The 22,423-nt window shown below is 44.4% G+C and overlaps 1 protein-coding gene across 1 annotated transcript; it reads right to left on the bottom strand.

The window, feature by feature from the left end:
- Window positions 1-1,701: 1,701 nt before the first annotated feature.
- STYX (serine/threonine/tyrosine interacting protein) lies at window positions 1,702-21,610 on the bottom strand. Its single transcript, XM_073638443.1, has 10 exons — window positions 21,383-21,610; window positions 17,851-17,883; window positions 17,128-17,181; window positions 16,813-16,910; window positions 16,467-16,527; window positions 15,645-15,681; window positions 14,260-14,350; window positions 11,856-11,928; window positions 4,539-4,632; window positions 1,702-2,403 (listed from the first exon to the last, which is right to left on the bottom strand). The coding sequence occupies exons 1-10, from the start codon at window positions 21,437-21,439 to the stop codon at window positions 2,330-2,332; spliced, it is 672 nt and encodes a 223-aa protein (XP_073494544.1). The 5' UTR covers window positions 21,440-21,610; the 3' UTR covers window positions 1,702-2,329.
- Between the last annotated feature and the right edge of the window lie 813 nt (window positions 21,611-22,423).

The following is a 22,423-nucleotide window of genomic DNA, read 5'->3' as shown; positions in this document are numbered from 1 at the left end:
TTTCTCCATACCAGGTTCTGGCCAGACTCTTCCAAACAGGTGGGCGTAGCAGGATCCCACTGGTTGCTTCTCGTTCTGAGTTGATGGCACTGCTGGACATCTTCCAATTTTAAAAACTGACGGAAATCCCTTGGGGAAAAGGAGAGCAATGTGGTGCTACCTAAGCATAGTGAGTGAAGGTATAATCATCATCAGGTGAGAAACAGGCATGTGCTCACCTGAATGGGTTCTGCTAAGTGAGGCACAACACTAGGAGTAGTTTGAGGTGCGACCAACCTGATGTGCTGTAGGAAGTTCCTCCAGTGGAGTTCTGGCAGTGTATGATTGCAGTAAGAGATCCAGGTGTTTGCCGCTCCCCAGAATGGAAACCAGTAAAAAATTAGGGTATTGACAAAAAAAAAAAAAAAAATCTAATGTAAAAATATTTTAAAAACAAAATTAAACCAATGCATTTCAGCCAATAGCCTTACTGAGGTGCCTGGGGAAGGCTGTTAATAGCTGATATGCGTTTTGTTTTTAAAATAAAAAATTTTCCTTGGAGATATTTTTGTCAATACCACAATTTTTTACTCGTTTCCATTCTGGGAGCACCTTACACCTGGATCTCTTACAACTACCTTCCAAATTGGAAAGATTGCGGTATCTCATCTGCTGTGCAAAATTTCTTTGGCCGACCACTGCGTCTACAGGCCTCAAAATTACCCATTTCTTGGTGTCCTCCTTGCAAAGAGTTTGCATGTTCTCCCCGTGGGTTTCCTCTTACACTCCAAAGACATACTGATAAAAAAAATGTAGATTGTGAACCCCAATGGGGACAATGATGACGCTGCGGAATATGGTTACGCTATATAAGCATTTAATAATAAAATCAGGAAGCGACAGAAGGACCTACACAAGCCTCACACAGAAGATCTGTGGTTAGTTCTCTGAAAAGTTTTAAATAATCACGCTGCAGCGTTCCATCAAAATCTGTGTGCAAGTATCTGGAATAGATCAAGACAAAAAAGGGCAGTCAAACCAAGTATGGATGAGATTTAAATATTCACTTAAATACTTATTTTGGAAAGCACTTTTACTTTGCAGCCCCCCCCCCCCCACCCCCAATATACCTACTTAAAGTTTTGCATGGTACATGTTGCACTTGAACTTTGCAACTTTCATCCAAGCTTTTACACCAGAATTCTGGCATGAAAACTTTCATGAATCAGGTCCACGGTGTATGCATCACCACACTTGGAAGCTCCCGGTAGCTCTCTCCTGCCCTGCACTGATCAGACTGATGAGAGTCAGACAAGAGGAGATGTTCTTTGTGATCGGGAAGGATGAGGCATCAGCATTCACCTCGATCAGAGGTAGCTTCCTCTGCACCATAAGATGCATACACTTTAGTAAGACTGAGCTAAAAAGTGCATTTTATACTCCAAAAACACATTATTCCTCCAGGTGAACATAGCTCATAGATCAGTGGTCTCTAATCTTTGGCTCTAAGATGTTCAGGTATGATGGGAGGCTGGAAAAGTCACAGCAAACAGCTGCAGAAATAAAAATGCCAGAATTAAGTTTTCAAAAGGTGACATTAGTCAATTTATTTTTCTTCAGCAATCTATTGTCCCCAATTATCAGCCACCCCATCAGGCTAATCAATAGTTTGACATTTGTCTACATATGAATGACTTTCAGGTCACAAATCACAGGACTCCATTTCCATAGTAAATTTACATGTTTATTGGAAAAACATCAGAACAATCTGTTATGGAGGAACCAGTTCAGTTCCTTTCTTTTTTTCCCCCTCAGGCCAAAGCCACAATATAAATTGCATAAAAAAAAGGGACTGAATTTTAGAAGGTTATATCAACAGTGTACAATCTGCCCCAAATGATCCGGGGTGTAGAGAACGTGATTTGTTAAAAATTTCCAGAATTTCTAAACCTATAAAATGTATTTACAAAACACAAAAGTTTAGCAAACATTTCAATACTAAAGCTTTTCTTCTCTTATAAATTAAATAACTTTTTAGGTAGAAACAGGTCTCCCTCCCACCAGTTGCATTGCATGAAATTACTTTATATTATAGAAAAAAAAAAAAAAAGAAAAAAAAAACTTCAAGTATGAAAAAAAGTGCCTTATTGCAGTAATACCTCTTTGCACATCAAAAGGAAAATTTGTTTTTCCCCTCAGTAAAACAGCCGTGTAAAAAGCAGTAAAACAATCAGTGAAATCCACTCATCCATGGAAAGTTCAGTTATGGTGTAGAAAGAACAATAGCAGCACCCGGGCAAGGTGATGGGAGCCGTGCGGTTACTCCGGCTCCTGTGGGTCAGGATGGACATCAGCCGTCGTGAGCTGCAGACGTGTGCATACTTCCAAAATCATCTTCCTCTTCGAGTGTTCGCTTTAGGCTTCCTAAATGCAAAAGAAAAGCAAAAAGTAAGGCGGAGGCCGCTGTGTTTATGACCACTGCAGGGTATAAGTGCTCAGGTGGTACAACCATGGCCACCGTATGTTTCTGTGTCTCTCAGTTCTCATACAGGTGAATCTCACAAAATTAGAATATCAAAAAGTTAGTTTCAGTTCAATCCAAAAAGTGAACCTCCTATATTATATAGAGTCATTACACACAGAGTGATCTATTTCAAGTGTTTATTTCTGTTAATGTTGATGATTATGGCTTACAGCCAATGAAAACACAAGTCATTATCTCAGTAAATTAGAATACTTTATAACAGCTTGAAAAATGTTTTTTTAAAATCCGAAATGTCCTACTGAAATGTCTGTTCAGTAAATGCCCTCAATACTTGGTCGGGCTCCTTGTGCATCAATTACTGCATCAATGTGGCAATGTGGCATGGAGGCGATCGGTCTGTGGCCCTGCTGAGGTGTTATGGAAGCCCAGGTGGCTTTGATAGCCGCCTTCAGCTCGTCTGCATTGTGGGGTCTGGGGTCCCTCATCTTCCTCTTGACAATACCCCATAGATTCTCTATAATAGATTCTCTATGGGGTTAAGGTCAGGCGAGTTTGCTGCCAATCAAGCACAGTGATACTGTTGTGTGTAAACCAGGTATTGGTATTTTTCGCCATGTGGACAGGGGCCAAGTCCTGCTGGAGAATGACATTTCCATCTTCAAAAAGCAGAGGGAAGCATGAAGTGCTCTACAATGTCCTGGTAGACGGCTGCGCTGACTTTGGTGTTGATAAAACACAGTGGACCTACACCAGCAGATGACATGGCTCCCCAAACCATCACTGATTGTGGAGACTTCACACTAGACCTCCAGCAGCTTGGATTGTGGCCTCTCCACTCTTCCTCCAGACTCTGGGACCTTGTGGAGTGTGTCAGTGACTGCCTTCTGGACATCTGTCAAGTCATCAGTCTTCCCCATGATTGTGGAGCCTACTGAAACAGACTAAGGGACCTTTTTAAAAGCTTAGGAAGCCTTTGCAGGTGTCTTTTGTTCATTATTTACTGAGATAATGACTTTTGTGTTTTCATTGGCTGTAAGCCATAACCATCAACATTAACAGAAATAAACACTTGAAATAGATTCCTCTGTGTGTAACGACTATATAATATAGGAGTTTCATTTTTTGGATTTAAAAACTGAAATAAATTCACTTTTTGATGATATTCTAATTTTGTGAGATGCACCTGTATATAAAACCTTATCCCTGCATATAAAGTTAGTCTTCAGTGGGTGTGAACTTCAGCTTTCTGCAAACCACACCCCCTTGGCTAACAAGACATGCTTTACATATAGGGAAGGGACCAAATCTCAGGTACAAGGAGGCACGAGAACGAAAAGAATGGTGCTGGATTAGCTGTAAATGAAGGGGCAGAAGTGACAGGCCATCTTTAACACAATATGTACAGGGGATGATCGAGTGTGCAAAGGGCTTAAGAGCAGAAAGCTCTCCACATACATCTGATGCCAGCTATATTACACAGCTGGCATCAGGGTTTTAAAAGCAGCTCTGACCGCAGCATTAAAATTGTACAATTTTGACGCTCACCGGCTCCCCATTACATGATTGTGGTGCCCTGACTGCTTACTATGGCAGCTGGAGGTCTGCTAAAGTCACCCCCCACTGCTGCCATCTTAGTACTCCTGTGAAGCTGAGCCCAAGGTTAATCTTTATAGAAGACAGCAATACAATAGTTTTTCAGTATATATTTGATCAGATCAAATTTAAGTCCCTTAAAAGGGGACTAGAGAAAATATAAAAATTACACATGGCAAGCCATAAAGAAAAATAAATAGCGGGTTTTTGATCACCACTAATCACACAAAAGCAATGCAGGGATTGCCGGTTAGGGAATCCTCATGTCTTGAGGCTGCCGTAAATCATGCAGACGCAGGGACTCAAACATAATATACGAGCACGCCGAAGATACTCGGTAAACACCCGAGCATGCTCGGTTAAAGGGTTAAACGAGCACGCTCGCTCATCACTATCTGCCACAAGTCTCATGGGGGAGACAGGGGCACGATATCAGATCTCCAGCAAGAATATCTCCTGCCCGGTATACAATGACTCTTACCTGCAGCACCGGACTGTAAGGAGAATGTCCTCCCCAACTGCAGAGGAGACATCATTTTGATGGTTAATTTTGCTAGATAGATGGCTTCATATTCCTGCAGATGGAAAGGATTAGATTAGGATAAATGGCAGCTACAAGAAAGATCAATGTGTGGATCCATGAAAACAGCCACATCATGGCTAAAAATGCACCTGTGTGAACTGCACCCAGGTTACAAGGAAAGTAACGGATAACCACATCAATACTAATGGAGAAGAATCTTGTTCACAGCCAGACCCTCCATACACAAGATATACCTCATGGACTGGGCTATAAAGCAATACTCACATGTTGAGGCTGTGACGACACAACATTTAATCTTCGTTATCCAGATGTAAATTCAGTAGGCCAGGAGACACACGCTATTTATCTATGACTTTTGAATAGGTTTTTCTTTGGTTGGTCAAGAAACAGACCATTTGTCTAAGACTGAATGACACTTGATTTGACATTTACTGCAACTTATTGTCTGCTAACTGTGCAAGACAGGGACGCAGGGTCATTGAACAATGGAGGTTTGCTAAACGTTAATTGACTATTGTCCCTGTGGCTTGTTGACCTGCAAAACAGAAAAGGACGAACTACGCAGATTGATTCAATGCTTAAAAATAGAGAGAGTTAAACTCATCCCACCTCCCCCCTGACCTGTGGAGAATGACCAGAGTTACAGATGTGGATATAAAAAGGGATTTCTACTGTTCTGCAAGAAGAATCAGTGACTTGCCAGAGCAACAGCTAGGACAAAATGGCTCCATCAAGAGGGACAAAGATGTGACTCTACAGGATGTCAGCTTAGGAGACCATAGCCCCAGCTGGAAGAACACAGAACTGCTCCATTGAAAATCACTGAACTCATGGATACGTTTGGAAAAGCTAGTCATCTGGTCATCTGACACCCAAGGATACGTTTGGGGAAACCAGGTTGGGACCCTCTGGTCGCCTGATCCCATGGAGATGTTTGGGGTGGCTAGTAGTCATGGGCGAGCACAAATGCTCGGTCGAGCACATTGGAATACTTGGGTGCTCGACCCGAGAAACGAGCCCGATGTAAGTCTATTGGAACCTCAAGCATTTTTCAAGCGGTTCTCTCCAGCGGTCTGCAGAGGGCCTTAAAATTGCCCAAATCGATGAGACCAGTGCTCAAATGACATGGGAACAGCATGGGAAAGACCCCTGGAAGCATTTCTGACTCCCAGGTCACTGATGAAAACAAAGTTGTCAGAGGTATAACTCCACTTTTACCGACTCACAATAAAACATACAAAAACGAAACCAAAATGGATTTTCCTGGGAAATGTTAAGGAACATCCTTTCCAGGGTAATGACTTTTACATAAGGCAAAATTAATATCCAAAAATGCTCCTCCACACCTTGGGCTATGTTCACATGTAGAGTTTTTGTTGCGTTTTCGCACTTTTGCATTGCTTTCAACCGTGACAAATGCATTCACTGGAAAATGTTATTTTAACATTTTACAACTTTATCTGGTAATGTGGTGTGTGAGATATCAGACACATCCTGTTTCATTTATGAAGGAGAGACTCTGAAAGTCAAACTATTCTTAAAGGGCCAGCAGTCGGCCCTCACTATTCTTAGAGAGTCATCAGCCGGCTATGCTTTGTTGTTCCCATTACTAAAGAGTGGGTCTCCTATTCTGTTATTGCGTATGCAGTGAGTGGCAGGGCTGCCCAAAATTTGGACGCACCCCAATACCCATTTGAAGAGACTTAGAGGATGACCTCCTGAAAAAAAAAAATGTTCCCATTATTAGGAAGTGGATCTCCCATTGTGTTTGCCTATGCAGTGAACGCAAGGGTTGCCAAAAATTGGGCGGTACTCCAATGCCCCTTGGGAGAGACGTAGAGGAGGGCCTCAAAAAAAAAATGTTCCCATTAGAAAGGAGGTGGTCTCCTATACTTGTAATGCCCATGCACTAAGTGTATGGGGTGACAAACATTTACCCCTGGGGGGTATACATGAACATACTGTATAAAAAAATTTTTTTTTTTTACGGGCATCATAAACACCCTTTAAAAAAAATTATGTGGGTGTTGCATCACAGACCACGGTCTCCCTGGTGATATGGTGGTGGAGGATGAGGAGAAGGAAGAGGACAAGAGCAAATAGCCAAAATCAGGAAGCGTATACCCATGTGTGGGTGTGAAAAGGTGCATGGGAATACACCTCCCAAAAAAAGACACTGGATTTGAGTTTATGTTACGCTGCTATCATTCAGTGGTGTTGAGAAGTCTGGCCCAATCCAGCCCTTGTTCATTTTTATAAGAGTCAGTTTGTCAGCATTTTCAGTTGACAGGCGGATGCGCTTATCAGTTATAATTCCACCAGAAGCACTAAAAACCCATTCTGATAAAACGCTGGCGGCAGGGCAGGCCAGGACCTCCAAGGCATAGAGAGCCAGTTCATTCCACGTATCCAGCTTGGATACCCAATAATTATAAGGCACAGAGGAATCACGGAGGACACTGGTACGGTCGACAAGGTACTCTCAGCATCTTCCCAAACTTTGCACTCCTTGTGAGAGTACCCTGTGCCTCAGGGCCTGTGCGATGGGAGGGTCTGAGAAAACTCTCCCAGAACTTTGACAGTGTTCCCCTGCCTCTGCTGGATTGAAGTTGTGTCTCTCTCGCCTGTACTCCTTGGTTGTCCAACGAACTGTGCCCTCTGCCGCCAGCTTTTCAGATGAAATTTTTTTTTTTTTAATAGTTCCGCAACAAGGGCCTTCTGGTACTGCCCCATTTTTGTAGACCTGTCCGCCTCAGGAATAAGAGATATAAAGTTCTCCTTGTAGCGTGGGTCTAGAAGTGTCACCAACCAGTAATGACTGTCACCCAAAGTTTTGAGAAAGCGAGGGTCACGGGAAAGGCAGCGTAACAAACTCAGCCATGCGTGCCAGACTGCTAACAGGCAAGACTTCCGTGTCCTCACCAAGAGGACGACTGACCATGCTCTCATCATTCTCCTCCGTGTTCTCAGGCCATCCACGCTGAACAGATGGTATGACCGTTGTGCAGGTAGTACCGTCTATAGCACATGAAACTAGCTCCTGTACTTCCTCCTCATTGTCACCCAATCCGTGTTGGGATGAGATGAGGCTGGGCTGTGTGTAATCACCCTGAATGGTTCCTTGCTCCATCTCATCGTGCTCTGCCTGCAATGGATCCTCTTTGATTGTGAGCAGAGAGCGTTTCAGAAGACAGAAGCGGGATAGTGACACTAATTATGGTGTCAGAACCGCTCACCATCTTGGTGGAGTCCTCAAAGTTTTGTCTGACATCCATGTCCACTCCTGAGGTCTTATGTGTGGAGTCTGACCTGAATACCGACAGCCTTGTTGATGCTGGTAGTCAACAACCGCCCTCTTCTGCTCACAAATCCTTCCCAACATCTGCAGTGTAGAGTTCCAACGCCTGGGGACATCACACACCAGTCGGTGAGCCGGAAGCTGCAAACGCTTCTGAAGCACAGAAAGGGTGGCAGAAGCTGTAGCTGACTTTCTAAAATGGGTACACAGGCGGCGTGCTTTCAGAAGCAGATCAGGCAGCTCAAGGAAGGTTTTGTGAAACCGCTGAACCATGAGGCAAAGCACATGGGCCAAGAATGGTACATCTGTGAGCTTGCCTCGACTCAGAGCCGCCACCAGGTTCTGGCCATTGTCACATACAACCATGCCTGGCTGTAGGTTCAGCAGTGTCAGCCACAGATCTGTCTGCTCTTTCAGAGTTGTCCACAACTCTTCAGCGTTGTGCCGTTTGTCACCAAAGCATATTAGCTTTAGCACAGCCTGCTGCCGCTTGGCCGAGGCAGTGCTGCACTTCTTCCAGCTTGTGACTGATGTGGTCATTTCAGAGATGGAGGCTGAAGAGGAGAAGCTGTAGAATGTGGGGGCAACCCTGATAGACCTAGGGCAAACAATCCTTGGCGTCGGGAGGATGTGTTCCGTCCCAAGGTCCGACTGGTTCCCGGCTTCCACTATGTTAACCTAGTGTGCAGTCAGCGAGATGTAATGTCCCTGCCCACAAGCACTTGTCCACGTGTCCGTGGTTAGGTGGACTTTCCCAGTAACTGCATTGTTGAGGGCACAGCTAATGTTGTGAGACACGTGCTTGTGTAATGCGGGGACGGCACACCAGGAGAAATAGTGGTGGCTGGGGACCGAGTACCGAGGGACGGCCACAGATATCAGGTTGCAGAAAGCTTCCGTCTCCACGAGACTAAAAGGCAACATTTCAATCGCAAGCAGTTGCAAAATGTGGGAATTTAGTAGTGCGGCCTGTGGGGAGTCAGCTGCGTATTTGCGCTTGCGTTCCAAGGACTGGGGTATGGACAACTGAAAGCTGCGCTGGGACAAGGACGTGCTTCCTGATGCTGCTAGTTGAGAGTGCAACGATAGGTGCAAGGAAGGAGGCATCTTCGCATGCGCCATGGACAGAGGGTTGGCTTGCATGCACAACAGCGGAAGAAGCAGTGGTGCCACCCGCAGACACTGTTCCTGGACCCTGGGGTTTGGCCCACAAAGTCGGGTGCTTTGCTGCCATGTGCCTGATCATGCTGGTGGTGGTCAGGCTGGTTGTTTTGCTACCCATGCTGATGCCGGCCTGGCAGGTGGTGCAAATGGCCTTTTTGGGGTTATAGGCAGAGTCTTTAAAAAACAACCAGACTCGGGAAGACCTAACAGTTGTACTGGCAACTTCCATCGTGTTGTTGTTACGGGGAACGGTTGCCCGCCTTCTGTCTGCGGCCACCACACTGCTTCTTCCTGCCTGTTGTGGTGCTCTGCCTCCCTCCCCCTGTGTGCTGCTGTCCTCGCTCTGCATGTCCTCCTGCCAGGTTGGGTCAGTTACTATATCATGCACCACCTCATCTTCCACTTCCGCACCCTGGTCCTCCTCCTGATTTTCTGGCAATTGTGTCTCATCATCGTCCACCTCTTGTGACACTTTCCCATCGTCTCCTTCGTGTGACCGTGGCTGCTCAAATATTTGGGCATCGCTACATGTAATCTCCTCTGTCCCGCTCCAAGTGGACCAGGCGAGAGGCCCAAATCTATACATGGAAAAGTGAACAGCCCTTCGGAGTGTCCAAGTGTGGGATCAGTTGTCTCCGGGCACTCGGCATGGTGGGAGGAAGGAGGCTCAGGATGAGGAATATGCGGTCCAGACTCATGGCTACTGAGACTTGACCGTGTGGAAGGCAGGGTGGTGGTGATGGCTAAGTGACTGGAAGCATTATCTGCTATCCAACCAATAACCTTTTCACACTGCTCTGTTTTCAATAGTGGTGTTCTGCAGTCCCCTATTAATTGGAACAGGAAGGTCGAGCGAGAAGATGTGGATGTTTGCTGTGGCACAATTTCAGCCCACGGCCTCGGCCTCTGCATGCACCATCACCATCACGTCCAGTTCCCCGTCCCTTGCCATGCACCATGTCCATTTTAAATGGAGCACAATATCTTCCACGCTCACTACAAAATGACTGAATTTGGAGAGAACTTCTATGTGATACGTGTGACGGAGAAAACAGTTTTAAATACCTGACCTGTAGGCAACTTTTTTTTTTTTTTTTTTAACAGCGACCTTGTGTCAATTGCTTCACTGAAACAAAATTTTAATGGAGGCCAGAAATGGCAGTATTTTCAGCGCAATTATACATGGTCCGTGTGACAGACAAACCACAGTTTTAAGCAAATAATCAGGATTAAGATAAAAAAAAAAAATTATTCCTGGGCCCTGAGACCTGGGGCTATGTCTACAAATATAATATCTGTAAAAGCACCAGCAGACAGAACTGGAATGGACCCTCTTGCTATGTGCACTGCAGTCTGCTATATACCCTGCCTGCCTAGCACTGATATCTCTGCAGCTGGATTAGTCCTCAGAAGGACTGTTCGTTGAGATGGATGTGTGTAGAGAATCTTGTAGAATACCTATAACTAATAAAACAAGCAAATCTCTCCCTAGCTCAGCAGCAGCTCTCCCTACACTGTCTGATCCGGAGTGACTGACGAGCATGACTGTGCCAGGTCTTATATAGACCTGATGACGCTGTGCGGCCAGCCAATCACTGTAATGCCACAACCAACATGGTTTCAGCATTACAGTGAGTGGCAGACAATCCCTGCATGTTGATTGGTGCTCTAAAGAGCGCCAAACAAGCAGGGAGGGGACCCAAACATCCGCCCGAGCATCTCAGAAGTACTCGGCGAGCGCCGAGCATCTCAAATACGGAGATGCTGTGGCGAATACCAAGTACTTGAGAGTATGCTCGCTCATCACTTGTGGCTAGGTTGGGACCCTCCGGTCACATACCTCAATGGACTGTCAGCTTTTTAAGCTTGTTGTGACCCCCTCTCTATGGGTGCCCGCCAAAAGTGGGGGCCACTGGTGGAGGTAGTTGGCCCTGGGAGCCAAGAAGTCACAGCGGCTTTAATCCTGGCGAGTCAGCGGAAGGGTGAGACTCTAATTTTGCACCATCTTGGGTATTTGCTGGGACTGTTCTATGTGTTATTGACTGTTTGGGGATACAATAAATTGTCACACTCTTTTACCCTCACCCTGTGTTGCCTGAGTAGTATGCCCACGGGAGACCCCCTGTGTTTCCACAGAGGCCATTATATACCGCCATCTCATTTCATCATTAGATCACAGCATAAAGAACAAATGCCTGACAAACGATAAAATCATTGCAAGATAGCTGCAGTGATCAATGGCAGCAGATTATATCTGTACAAGTTCTAGGTTACACATCTGTTCACAAGCTGCAATTCCACACTGACCACCCTGGTCTCCTACAGGAAAACATTAGCATGTACTGGCAACAGTCACACGGTTGATAAAGTAAATCTATGGCCATCAGCAGTCGGGAATAGTGTCCTAATGCCTCCACCCCTAAATATACTGACTATCTAGGAAAAAGTACGGTTTAAACTTCCAAGTTATGGGATCCGGGCATGCAGAGCAGGATCCCACAATCGCCTGTGAAAGCGCGAGATCTGATGTGGCAGCGATGGGTTAAAACAAACAAGATTTTGCATTTTCATTGGGAGGATCGCAGAGGGTTGTGGGATCCCGCTCTGCACACCCAGATCCCCTAAATAAGGCTTACACATTATCTACCACCAGTCTGATAGAAAAAGGGCCGCCTCAGAATGGTACGCGCTCTCTCTTTGGTGGTCACCCCATTACTATGATGGCAAACCTGTGCAGTAAGGATCCCTAACCCCAATCATGAAATTAGGAAAGTGATATCCAATCTTGATACCTGAAGTTGATGTACAAATCCAGCATTGGGGTTAATGCAGAACCTTCTTTCTTGGACATAGGTGAAGGCATCCCTAGGAGTAAAGTGGTGACAGGTCAGCGAGCATCTTGCGATAACTATTGCTAATATTAGCTATTCAACCTTTTTAAGATTAATTTTAAAGGCCATATACACTAGTTCCCTAAATGCAAAAAGCTACGCAGTTCGTTTTAGTCTACGGCACAGTTTGTTTTATGCAAAGTTAGTCTTAGGCTGAGTTCACACGATGTGTTTTTAATGCGTTTCCGCTGCGTTTTTGCAGCTGCGTAAACGCCGCGGAAAAGCATTAAAAATGCATGGTAGAAGGGCAGCAATGTTCCCTAATTGAAATCCGCATGTGCTGTGCCCATGATGCGGATTTTTCCACAGCGTAAACGCTGCGCTCAAAAATCTGCAGCATGTCAATTTTGCGTAAACGCTGCGTTTTCGCCGCCATTGACTTCCATTAGAACGCGCCAATTCCGCAAGACTGCATCTGTACTTGCGTTATTGGCGCGGTCTAATGTGCGGATGGTACCCGAGTGTGGAGGAGAGGAGACTCATCCACACCCAGGTACCATTTAAAAAGCTGTAAAAACAAGAATAAAATAAAAAATAAAGATATATTCACCTTCTGACGGCCCCCAGTCTCCTTCCCTCTGCTTGCGTGCAAGACTGAAGGACCTTCGGTGACGTCACAGTCATGTGACCGCAGGCCCTTCAGCGCAGTGTCTCGCGATATCCCGGCAGCCAGGAACAAACGCGGCAGCACACGCTGGGCCATCAGAGGGTAAGTATAGCTTTATTTTTTTATTTTTAAACATTCTTATACGGTCACACTATATAAATCCATGCTGTTTGCATGGATTTATATAGTGTGACCTAGTTGTCAAGCACTTTCCAAGTGATGCTAAAATCGCCTGGAAAGCGCTTGTCAATCTGCATGCGGAAAAGCATATGAATCCGCATGTATTCCGCAGGAAAAACGCATGTACAATCCGCATGCGTTTTTTCTGCCAGGGAGATGCAGAAATGAAGCAGAAAAGTTCTGCATCTCCCTGGCAGAAAAAATGCATGCGAATTGTACATGCATTTTTTCCTGCCAAATACATGCGTATTTGAATTTCCGCATGTGGATTGACAAGCGCTTTCCAGGTGATTTTAGCATCACTTGGAAAGTGCTTGACAACTTGGTCACACTATATAAATCCATGCAAACAGCATAGATTTATATAGTGTGACCGAAAGAATGTTTAAAAAAAAAAAAAAAACTATACTCACCTTCCGATGACCCGGGGTGTGCTGCTGCGCTCATTCCTGGCTGCCAGGATATCGCGGGACACTGCACTGAAAGACCTGCCGTCACATGACTGACGTCACCGAAGGTCCTTCAGTCCTGCCTGCAAGCACAGGGAAGGAGACCGGGGGCCGTCGGAAGGTGAATATAATATTTTTTATTTTTATTCTTTTTTTTTTTTTTTACAGGTTCTATGGTACCCAGGTCTGGATGAGAGTCTCCTCTCCTCCAGAACTGGGTACCATCCGCACATTGAAACTCAATCTGTGAGTACAAATGTACTGACATGGATTATATGCGTCTCAATGCAAGTCAATGTCGGCGATTAAGCCGCGCTTCCGCAAAATTAATGGACATGCTGCGGATTTTTGAGCGCAGCATAAACGCTGCGGAAAAAAACGCAGCATGGGCATTGACAGTGCGGCTTGTCATTGGGGACCATGGGGGGTGGATTACCAAGTGATTTTGAAGTGTTTACGCTGCGGAAATTCCGCAGCATAAACGCTTGAAAAACGCATCGTGGGCGCACAGCCTTAAGCCAAGTGCTTTAAAAAAAAAAAATCCATTGGAGATCTTAATGATTCTCTGCCCTCACCCTCCTTTCAGGTTATAGGTAGTAGCAGGAGGGGCTGTGCAGAGATCAGAGTAGGGAGTGGAAAGCATGAACAGTCTCAGGGAGGGCAAAGAAACAAGGGTCCAAAAAAGAAAAAAAAAAGCACTTTGAGAGGAAATAAGTGCTGGATAGAAGCTGTACTGATAAGAGCTAAAGAATACATAACGGCTAGGTGTGAGGTTGCTTGGGTATATAAACAGCTATGAGAATGAAGAAACATGACATTTATCAAAGGCAGCAAGTCCTAAACAAGAGTGGTTCCACGTAGTGATTCTGTAATGAGAAGTGGGGGGGGGTGGGGGGCAGGTGCCACCTTGATGTGAAATGTTAAATGGGTTTTTACATTCTGTAGAACTAATAGCCCATCCTTAGAATAAGCCACCGGATTTATATGGGCTCTGCACCTTTGTTTAAGTACAAGTCATCAATTTTAGAGAACTGATCAACCCTTTCAGTTGAAGTTTTGTGTTTGTTACCTGTATTTTATTCCGAAGGTTTCCATGATGTATGCAATAACCAAGGCAGCGCTCCGGGAGATTCCTGCATTCCCATGAATAAGGACTTTACCTGCACAGAAGAGAATTAATGAGGCCAAGCAAATGAGGACTAGCTGACCAGGAACCCACTACAGTACATGCGCATTTATAATATTCTCAGTGAAGCAGTGAGCTGCTGAGACAAGAGCCCCCCTCTGAGTGAAGGGGAGTTTAATATATAGCCTGAGGCAATGTAGGACAGCTGGGGGGCTGACGCAAGACTCAGGGTGCCCCGTCGCCTGCCCAGTTATACAGTTAATTCCATGGAGAAGAAAACCAGTCAGTACATGCGGTTTCCCCCTCCTCTAATTCATTTTTAATGATAATTACGGATTAGTGAGCTCTGGTTTGGATAGAGGAGCCCACGTGCTCGAGTCAAATGTTCAGGTAGCCACGGCCACATGTAATGGTTGATACAACGCCTGTATCGGGCATTCTCCGCTGCTTTTAGATTAAAACAAAAAAACATTTTGTTTTTTGATTTTTATAAAGATTTACACAAAAGACAAAATAAAAAAAAAAAAAAAAGGGAAAACAACCAGACAAACATTGGAGAAACAGTTCTCCACCCCCCAACCTTACGAAGCATTAAACATGAGTTATTTATACATCTTGGCTCTGCAAAATAAGAGTAATTAGATGAACAAATATTTGAACATAGTAACAATAGTCAATCCAATTACATATAACTTGTGGAAGTACTAATAAACTATTTATTAATTTTCAAAGAAGTTTAATTTGAGGCATCATAAAACGTAACTCAAAGCAAGACGAGGCGAAATCTCCTCAGTTCCCTAGATGTCAAACCAGAGCCATCAATCCATATTCTCCGCATCTTTAGCGGCAGTGTATCAGTGACGATACATGTGGCCGCAGCTACCCGAGCATTTGACTCGAACATACATACAGCAGCACTTGCAAGCCACATAGCAAAAAGAGCACGCAAATGCGAGTTTCTTTTCTAGGAAATCAGCCACCTAGGCAGCGAACTGTAAACTATGATATTAAAAGAAACACCGTTCCAGAGATGGTAAATTACATTTGTTAATTAGTAAAGTTGTTTGCCTTTACAAGAACTTTGCAAATGTTACCATTCCCAAACACGAGAACACTTTGCACTGTGAATCTGTGGCCTTTAGAATTTCACTGGTGGGCCCTAAAGACTTCATGTGCCCCATTCCCTGCTCCAAACCTCTTGGTATGGAAGGTGCAAGCTTGCACACAACACTATGGGTCACACTATTTAACATTGCCGCCTTCTATCTTTGTAACCGGATGAACAGAGCAATCCTTATAGTTCGGTGCCATGACTGCACCAGGCTTACCTCCAGGCTGTAAACATCCATCTATGAATTCCTTGGTCTGCAAAAGAGGAAAAAAACACAAACATTACTGCAGTGCTCAGATACCTTGGAGGCATTTAGGGGTGTATATTATGACAAGAAGAGGCAAACAATGATGTGATAAATGCAAGACCCCACAACTTGCATTAAACATTGTTTCACAAGGAACCCATCAAATGGTTAATTCTAGGTACTCTTGCTGTGACATGACTGAGTGATCTCAAATTTAAGGCAATGCATCAAATTTCCACACCAATTTCTCAGCTTTGTGTAATCTTAATCTGGATATGACTAGGTAAATTTTCCACTGCTCAGTGACACAATTTATGCTCTTTTGCTCTCTGGAGTCAGTTTTCCTTTCCATTAGACAGCACAGGTGTGCTAAGGAACAACCGTGTCCGGACACCGTTGTATACGGCTGCAATTGTCTCGCTTGTGTTCCACCGGCTCATTAAAACAATTGGTCACGTCCTCCTCTGATCCTTTCCATCAGAACGATTCGGCACATCCTCCTCTGACCCTTTTGTCGAGTAGATCCCCTTCCTCTGAATATTGTCACTCGATTACACCATTGCTAGTTTATACTTCCCTCCCTGGCCCTGGAAAACCCAGATAAGGTTTTCTCCATTATAATGTGAATTTACAAAAAAAAAAGAATCACTGGATTTCGTGCGGCGACTCAGGGGTCACATGTCTAACGTCCATATAGGTGAGCTCCAATCAAACAGGTCGATGTATCTAATAAAGGCATTGTATTTGCCATGACTACTAAGACTATAATAGAAGGACTGTGCCGACACTTACCGAAGGGAAAAACCGGATGATGTTTTCAATAGGGTTATCTGCAATATCCAGGACTAAATATCTGTGACCCAAGGTAAAAAAAAAAAAAAAAAAAGTCAGGGAACAAGAAACAAATCTAAGAACGGGACAGTGATGTACTTTTGTTCCCCCGTATGATGCTCCGTCTGAAGCCTTATGTGAGAATAACCCTGTAATACGCATCAGACGGAGCAAAACTGATATATTGCAGCGTGCCTTGTGCAAGGGGTGATTTTAGAAGGAGATGTTTAACAAAGATAGTTTCCAAATTAGACCCTTAAAGAAATATTACAGTCAGAAAATGCATCTAGAAATCAGCGTCATTTACCGGAAAAGGTGTTGAAAATTTGGTTTGATGAAGTTTGCTTCGATGCTTTGCCTTATACAGATTATGTGCGTTATGCCGGATTTCTGGAGTATCGAGAGCTGCAAGAAATGAGCATCTGATTAAAGACTTGACATTAGATGAGATATAAAAAAAAAAAAAAGCATAAAAACAGGAAAAACCAGCGCCTCTCCTATCCAGGGGGTTGTGCCAGGTACTGCAGATTATCACCATTCATTTTAATGGGGGCAAAATAACAGCAACAAGCTGCCATTACCGCTACAATGAATTTAGGTCCACATTGGAGGGGATACATACCTTGCTCTTCATTGCTGCCGAGTACGGACCCAAAAATAATCCGGGTAAAATTTCCTAAAATAAACAAATCAATACAAGTTACAGGAGGAAGTCCAATCCTGGCTACTAAATAGAACACCCACAACCCAAACCCTCCTCAGAGAGAAGGATCTGCAGATGTAGCAGAGCCAAGTGTCATCTGGCATATAAGACTTGCTATAAGTAAACCAGCAGCAGGCAGTGCACATCAGGAAGGTTCATGGTCAGAGTACAGACCACTAGTGATGAGCGAGTATGTTCTGTTAACCCTTTCGGCGAGTATGCTCAGCCGAGCTCCGAGTATTTACAGCTGCTCGGTGATATGGTTGAATCGCTCCCGTATGTATGATTTGCGACGGTTTGACAGCTTTATTACATGTGACAAATGTCTATTTCTTACACATTCCTCACATGTAGTAAAGCTGTCAAACAGTTGCAAATCATGCACACGGAGCGATTCAAACATATCACCGAGCAGCTGTAAATACTCGGAGCTCGGCCCGAGCATACTCGCCGAAAGGGTTAACAGAACATACTCGCTCATCACTACAGACCACCATGTACAGGCTGGGCTAGGGTCTCTGGACCCCAACCACACAGCTTCAGTCATACGCGAGACCATAGCGTTCAGGTCAGGAGATCTGAGGACAGTCTGAACTTTTATCATAAAACCGGTATAAAAAAATACAGTAAAACTTACTGTACCTGCATCTCCCTTCTCATCGGATAACTCCAGTCCTGAAGGGAAAAGGAAAAAAAAAAACAATACAGATAAGATGGAATTTAGGCATGGACCAACCATACTTATAAGCACATTAGACAGGATTTTAATTTCACAGAAAGTACACCTGCCCCATCAGGTCTAAGATCCATGTAACAAATATTTCGTATTGTGGAATGGTGACAGGGGGAGACATACAGTTCTAAATGCTGGCATTCCTATTAGCTGGGTACATTTATATTACAGTCTCAGCGGCACAGCAAAGTGTATTTTATAACAGCAGGAATCACTCATTTACTCATTGTGGTGGATTCATCAAACCAGACATTTTCTATCTTAGCCTGGAAGAAAAGTATCAAGTTTACAAAGAGATAATGCACCGCAATATAAATGTCCCCTGTTACCTGACAGCACAATCAAACCTATTCTGGATCAGCTTTCTGCTATACTTCACTTTGTGGTAAATTATAGAGTTTATTGGACTCAAATTCACCCCACTACTTTTTTCATGCCCCTAACAACTTTAGAAAAGCGGCAAAGACTAATATAAATAAAAAAAAAAAAAGTGCAAAAGTTGCAGTTTCACAACTTTGAAGAGCAAGTTTTCGGGGGTAAACTAAAGAATAACCCTACTATATTTTTTTTTTAGTGAAGGAGGATTATAATACTGCGGATCTTGCTGATGGAGAATCGGCTTTGTTCTAGGAAGTGCCGCAGAGTAAATACACAACCTGAACTGACCGATGCTGCGGATTTGCAGTCTGCAGCTTGTCAACTTACAACAGAATCCAGTGGGGTTTCTTTCATCGCTGTGGAGTCCTGTGCAAAAAAAACTTTAAGCAGCACAGTAAACTTCTAGGAATCCCTGACAGAGTGCAGCAGTCAGATATATTAATATGCAATTGCTGGAGGCCAGGACACCACCCAGCAAGAAAAAGAGCAAACCTAATAGCGAAGGATTATTAAAGGGAACCTGTCATGTCCCCAAACACTTAGCTGACAGCTTTTATGGTGCAGCACATCAGTGCAGAGAAAGCCATCAGTGGCGGGCGCGGTTACAGCTGCCAGTCAATGCTGTGAACATTGACTAACCCCGACTGAAATATGGCAGCTCCCGGGAGAAATAAAGTGTGTTTTCTCCTGTTAGTTGTGCTGTCAGTAAGGCAGCCGGGCAGCAGTGTAACCCTATATTTGCAGGTTAATAGTATTTGGGGGAACATGACAGGTGCTCTTTAAGGGAACGTTATTTTTTATTTTAGATTTTCCTGAAAAGTTGCACAATTTGGTGCAGATGTGACCACAGATCAAAGCATTGGGACACATGGCAGTCATTGTATTTGAGCTTTCCATTCAGCCCCATTATCAGAGGAGCATAGACAGACGACATGAGCGGCCGCACAGAGCCCAGACCTCAGCTCCATCCTATAATGGAGACTGAGACCGGACCCCCAGTATCAGGGTCTGACCCCAGAAATGATCTTCTGGATGATGAAGGGGCAAAAATTCCCACAGACGGCTCCAAAATCCTTCCCTGAAGAAAGGGAGGCAGCAGATCTGCAGAGGGGCGACACCATGTTACTGTCTATGGATGTAAAATGGGAGGTCAGAGAAGCTCCAAGAGGTGGGCACATCCTTTACCCCATGGAGGTAAATGGGAGTCATGGGTAAAAGATTAATTGTCACATTGTGTGTGTAATTAAAATAAATATATATATATATATATATATATATATATATATATATATATATATATATATATATATATATATATATATATATATATATATATATATATATAGTACAGACCAAAAGTTTGGACACACCTTCTCATTTAAAGATTTTTCTGTATTTTCATGACTATGAAATGGTCTTCCAACAATCTTGAAGGAGTTCCCAGAGATGCTTAGCACTTGTTGGCCCTTTTGCCTTCACTCTGCGGTCCAACTCACCCCAAATCATCTCCATTGGGTTCAGGTCTGGTGACTGTGAAGGCCAGGTCATCTGGCGTAGCACCCCATCACTCTCCCTCTTGGTCAAATAGCCCTTACACAGCCTGGAGGTGTGTTTGGGGTCATTGTCCTGTTGAAAAATAAATGATGGTCCAACTAAACGCAAACCGGATGGAATAGCATGCCGCTGCAAGATGCTGTGGTAGCCATGCTGGTTCAGTATGCCTTCAATTTTGAATAAATCCCCAACAGTGTCACCAGCAAAGCACCCCAACACCATCACACCTCCTCCTCCATGCTTCACGGTGGGAACCAGGCATGTAGAGTCCATCCCTTCACCTTTTCTGCGTCGCACAAAGACACTTTCAAAGTTTGCCCAATTTTTCGCACTGACTGACCTTAATTTCTTAAAGTAATGATGGCCACTCGTTTTTCTTTACTTAGCTGCTTTTTTCTTGCCATAATACAAATTCTAACAGTCTATTCAGTAGGACTATCAGCTGTGTATCCACCAGACTTCTGCACAACACAACTGATGGTCCCAACCCCATTTATAAGGCAAGAAATCCCACTTATTAAACCTGACAGGGCACACCTGTGAAGTGAAGACCATTTCCGGTGACTACCTCTTGAAGCTCATCAAGAGAATGCCAAGAGTGTGCAAAGCAGTCATCAAAGCAAAAGGTGGCTACTTTGAAGAACCTAGAATATAAGACATATTTTCAGTTGTTTCACACTTTTTTGTTAAGTATATAATTCCACATGTGTTAATTCATAGTTTTGATGCCTTCAGTGTGAATGTACAATTTTCATGGTCATGAAAATACAGAAAAATCTTTAAATGAGAAGGTGTGTCCAAACTTTTAGTATATATATATATATATATATATATATATATATATATATATATATATATATATATATATATATATATATATATATACACATATATATATATACATATATATATACATATCTACTATATAATCGGCTTATCCCATCTGTCCGTCCAGGAAATCCCACGTCGCTGATTGGTCCGGCCGCGGCCAATCAGCGACACGGGATTTCAGAACAAGTCAGGAGATAGCAGGGCTGACACTGCCCATGTGGTCATGTGACTCACCAACTGCCCATGACGTACTGAACGTGTTCTGTCAGTCACAGTGTGATGTACTTCTGTCACGTTTCATTCACTGTGGTGCGCGGAACAGGAGACCCCCGGCTGCAGCCGCAAATAGTCGTGATGTTAGCGGAAGCAAGTCGGCTGCAGCCGGGGGAATTACGTGCTGGCTGTGCGTGGTCAGCGATGTTGTCACAAGCAGTATTGACAACATGACGTAACTACAAAATTCATTAGGGGCCCCGGGGGGATACATTGGGGGGTTAATTTAAAGTAGCGCACAACCCATTTAAACACTGCTTCGCTGATTAGTCGCGCCCGGTCGGCCGCATACATATTCTAGAATACCCGATGCATTAGAATCAGGCCACCATCTAGTATGTATGTATGTATACACACACTGCATTGTGCCTCCTCTTCCTCCTGGTCACATGACCCAGCTCTCACCTCAGCGTCCTCCTTACATGGCGGGAGGGAGGGGAACTCCAGCTTCACGTCGTCCATGCTGCGTCCCGCTGTTACACTACGAGGCCGGGAGTCGCCAGTCCCGTCACCACACGAGCCATGCTGCTCTCTACAAACCTCCCCGCTCGCCCCCCGTCACCACCTCATCTGTGCGCACGCGCGGCTCCCTGACTCCCCGGCGCAGCGTGATGACGCCACACGCACGCGCCGCTGTCGCTCTTTATATACTTTTTCATTTTGTTATCTTTTTACTTTTTTTTCAAACTAAATGCTTCTGTATCGATTACTAACCGGTGCAGCATTATCGTGTGATGACGGGCTTATTATTATGACGCTGCTACGCTATAGGTGGCGTCCGGGGACTACAAGTCCCATCACGATTAGCCAGTTTAGTCTATGGCAAAGCATGACGGGATATGTAGTTCAGCTGTCAGGATAGGCGCTGGCTGGATTTAGAGCTTAGATGTCACAGGTGGTGACAAGATGCAGTTGATGCTTCCATTGGCTGACTAGTGACAGAATGCGACACATGCAGACATGCAAAACTACAACTCCCAGCATGCCCCAACCTCACAAGGCAATGCTCCTCAGCTTGTGGCTCTCCAGCTGCTGCAGCCATGCTCTGGTCAGGGTTCCCCACAACTTCCAGAGTCCTGACCCTTCAGTGACAAGAGTCACAAGCTGGGAAACACCACCTAGAAGGGTTAGGGGATGCTGGGAGTTGTAGTTTTACAAAGTCAAGACACAGGTTGGGGAACAAAGCCTGTTCTAAGACTACAACTCCCAGCATGTCCTGACCTTCCTAGGTGGTGCTCTGTAATCTGTGGCAGAACTACAACTTCCAGCAGCTCACAGCTCTAATTGGATGCTGAGAATTGTAGTTTAGCCCCCACTGTGCACATTTTGGGTCTGTGTGTGACCTTACCCTCTTTATATGGCAACTGTGAATGACTCTTCCTAATTTATTTATTTTCAGCCAGTGAAGGTCACAGATAAGTCGCTGTGTGGTCACGATAATAAAGG

This window comes from Phyllobates terribilis, unplaced genomic scaffold (genome assembly GCF_046119375.1).
Source record: "Phyllobates terribilis strain yellow unplaced genomic scaffold, ASM4611937v1 Scaffold_7__3_contigs__length_470593459, whole genome shotgun sequence".
NCBI lineage: Eukaryota > Metazoa > Chordata > Amphibia > Anura > Dendrobatidae > Phyllobates > Phyllobates terribilis.
Note: the sequence above shows the minus strand (reverse complement) of the source record. Positions and strands in the feature narration are given on the sequence as shown.

What these genes read in the sequence shown, in the direction of transcription:
- STYX (XM_073638443.1), bottom strand. Translation starts at nt 21,439, where the DNA reads ATGGACGACGTGAAGCTGGAGTTCCCCTCCCTCCCGCCATGTAAGGAG. An exon ending in CGATGAGAAGGGAGATGCAG is followed by an intron (nt 17,182 to 17,850) that starts GTACAGTAAGTT and finishes TGTTTATTTTAG; the next exon opens with GAAATTTTACCCGGATTATT. An exon ending in GATTTGTACATCAACTTCAG is followed by an intron (nt 4,633 to 11,855) that starts GTATCAAGATTG and finishes TTCCATCTGCAG; the next exon opens with GAATATGAAGCCATCTATCT.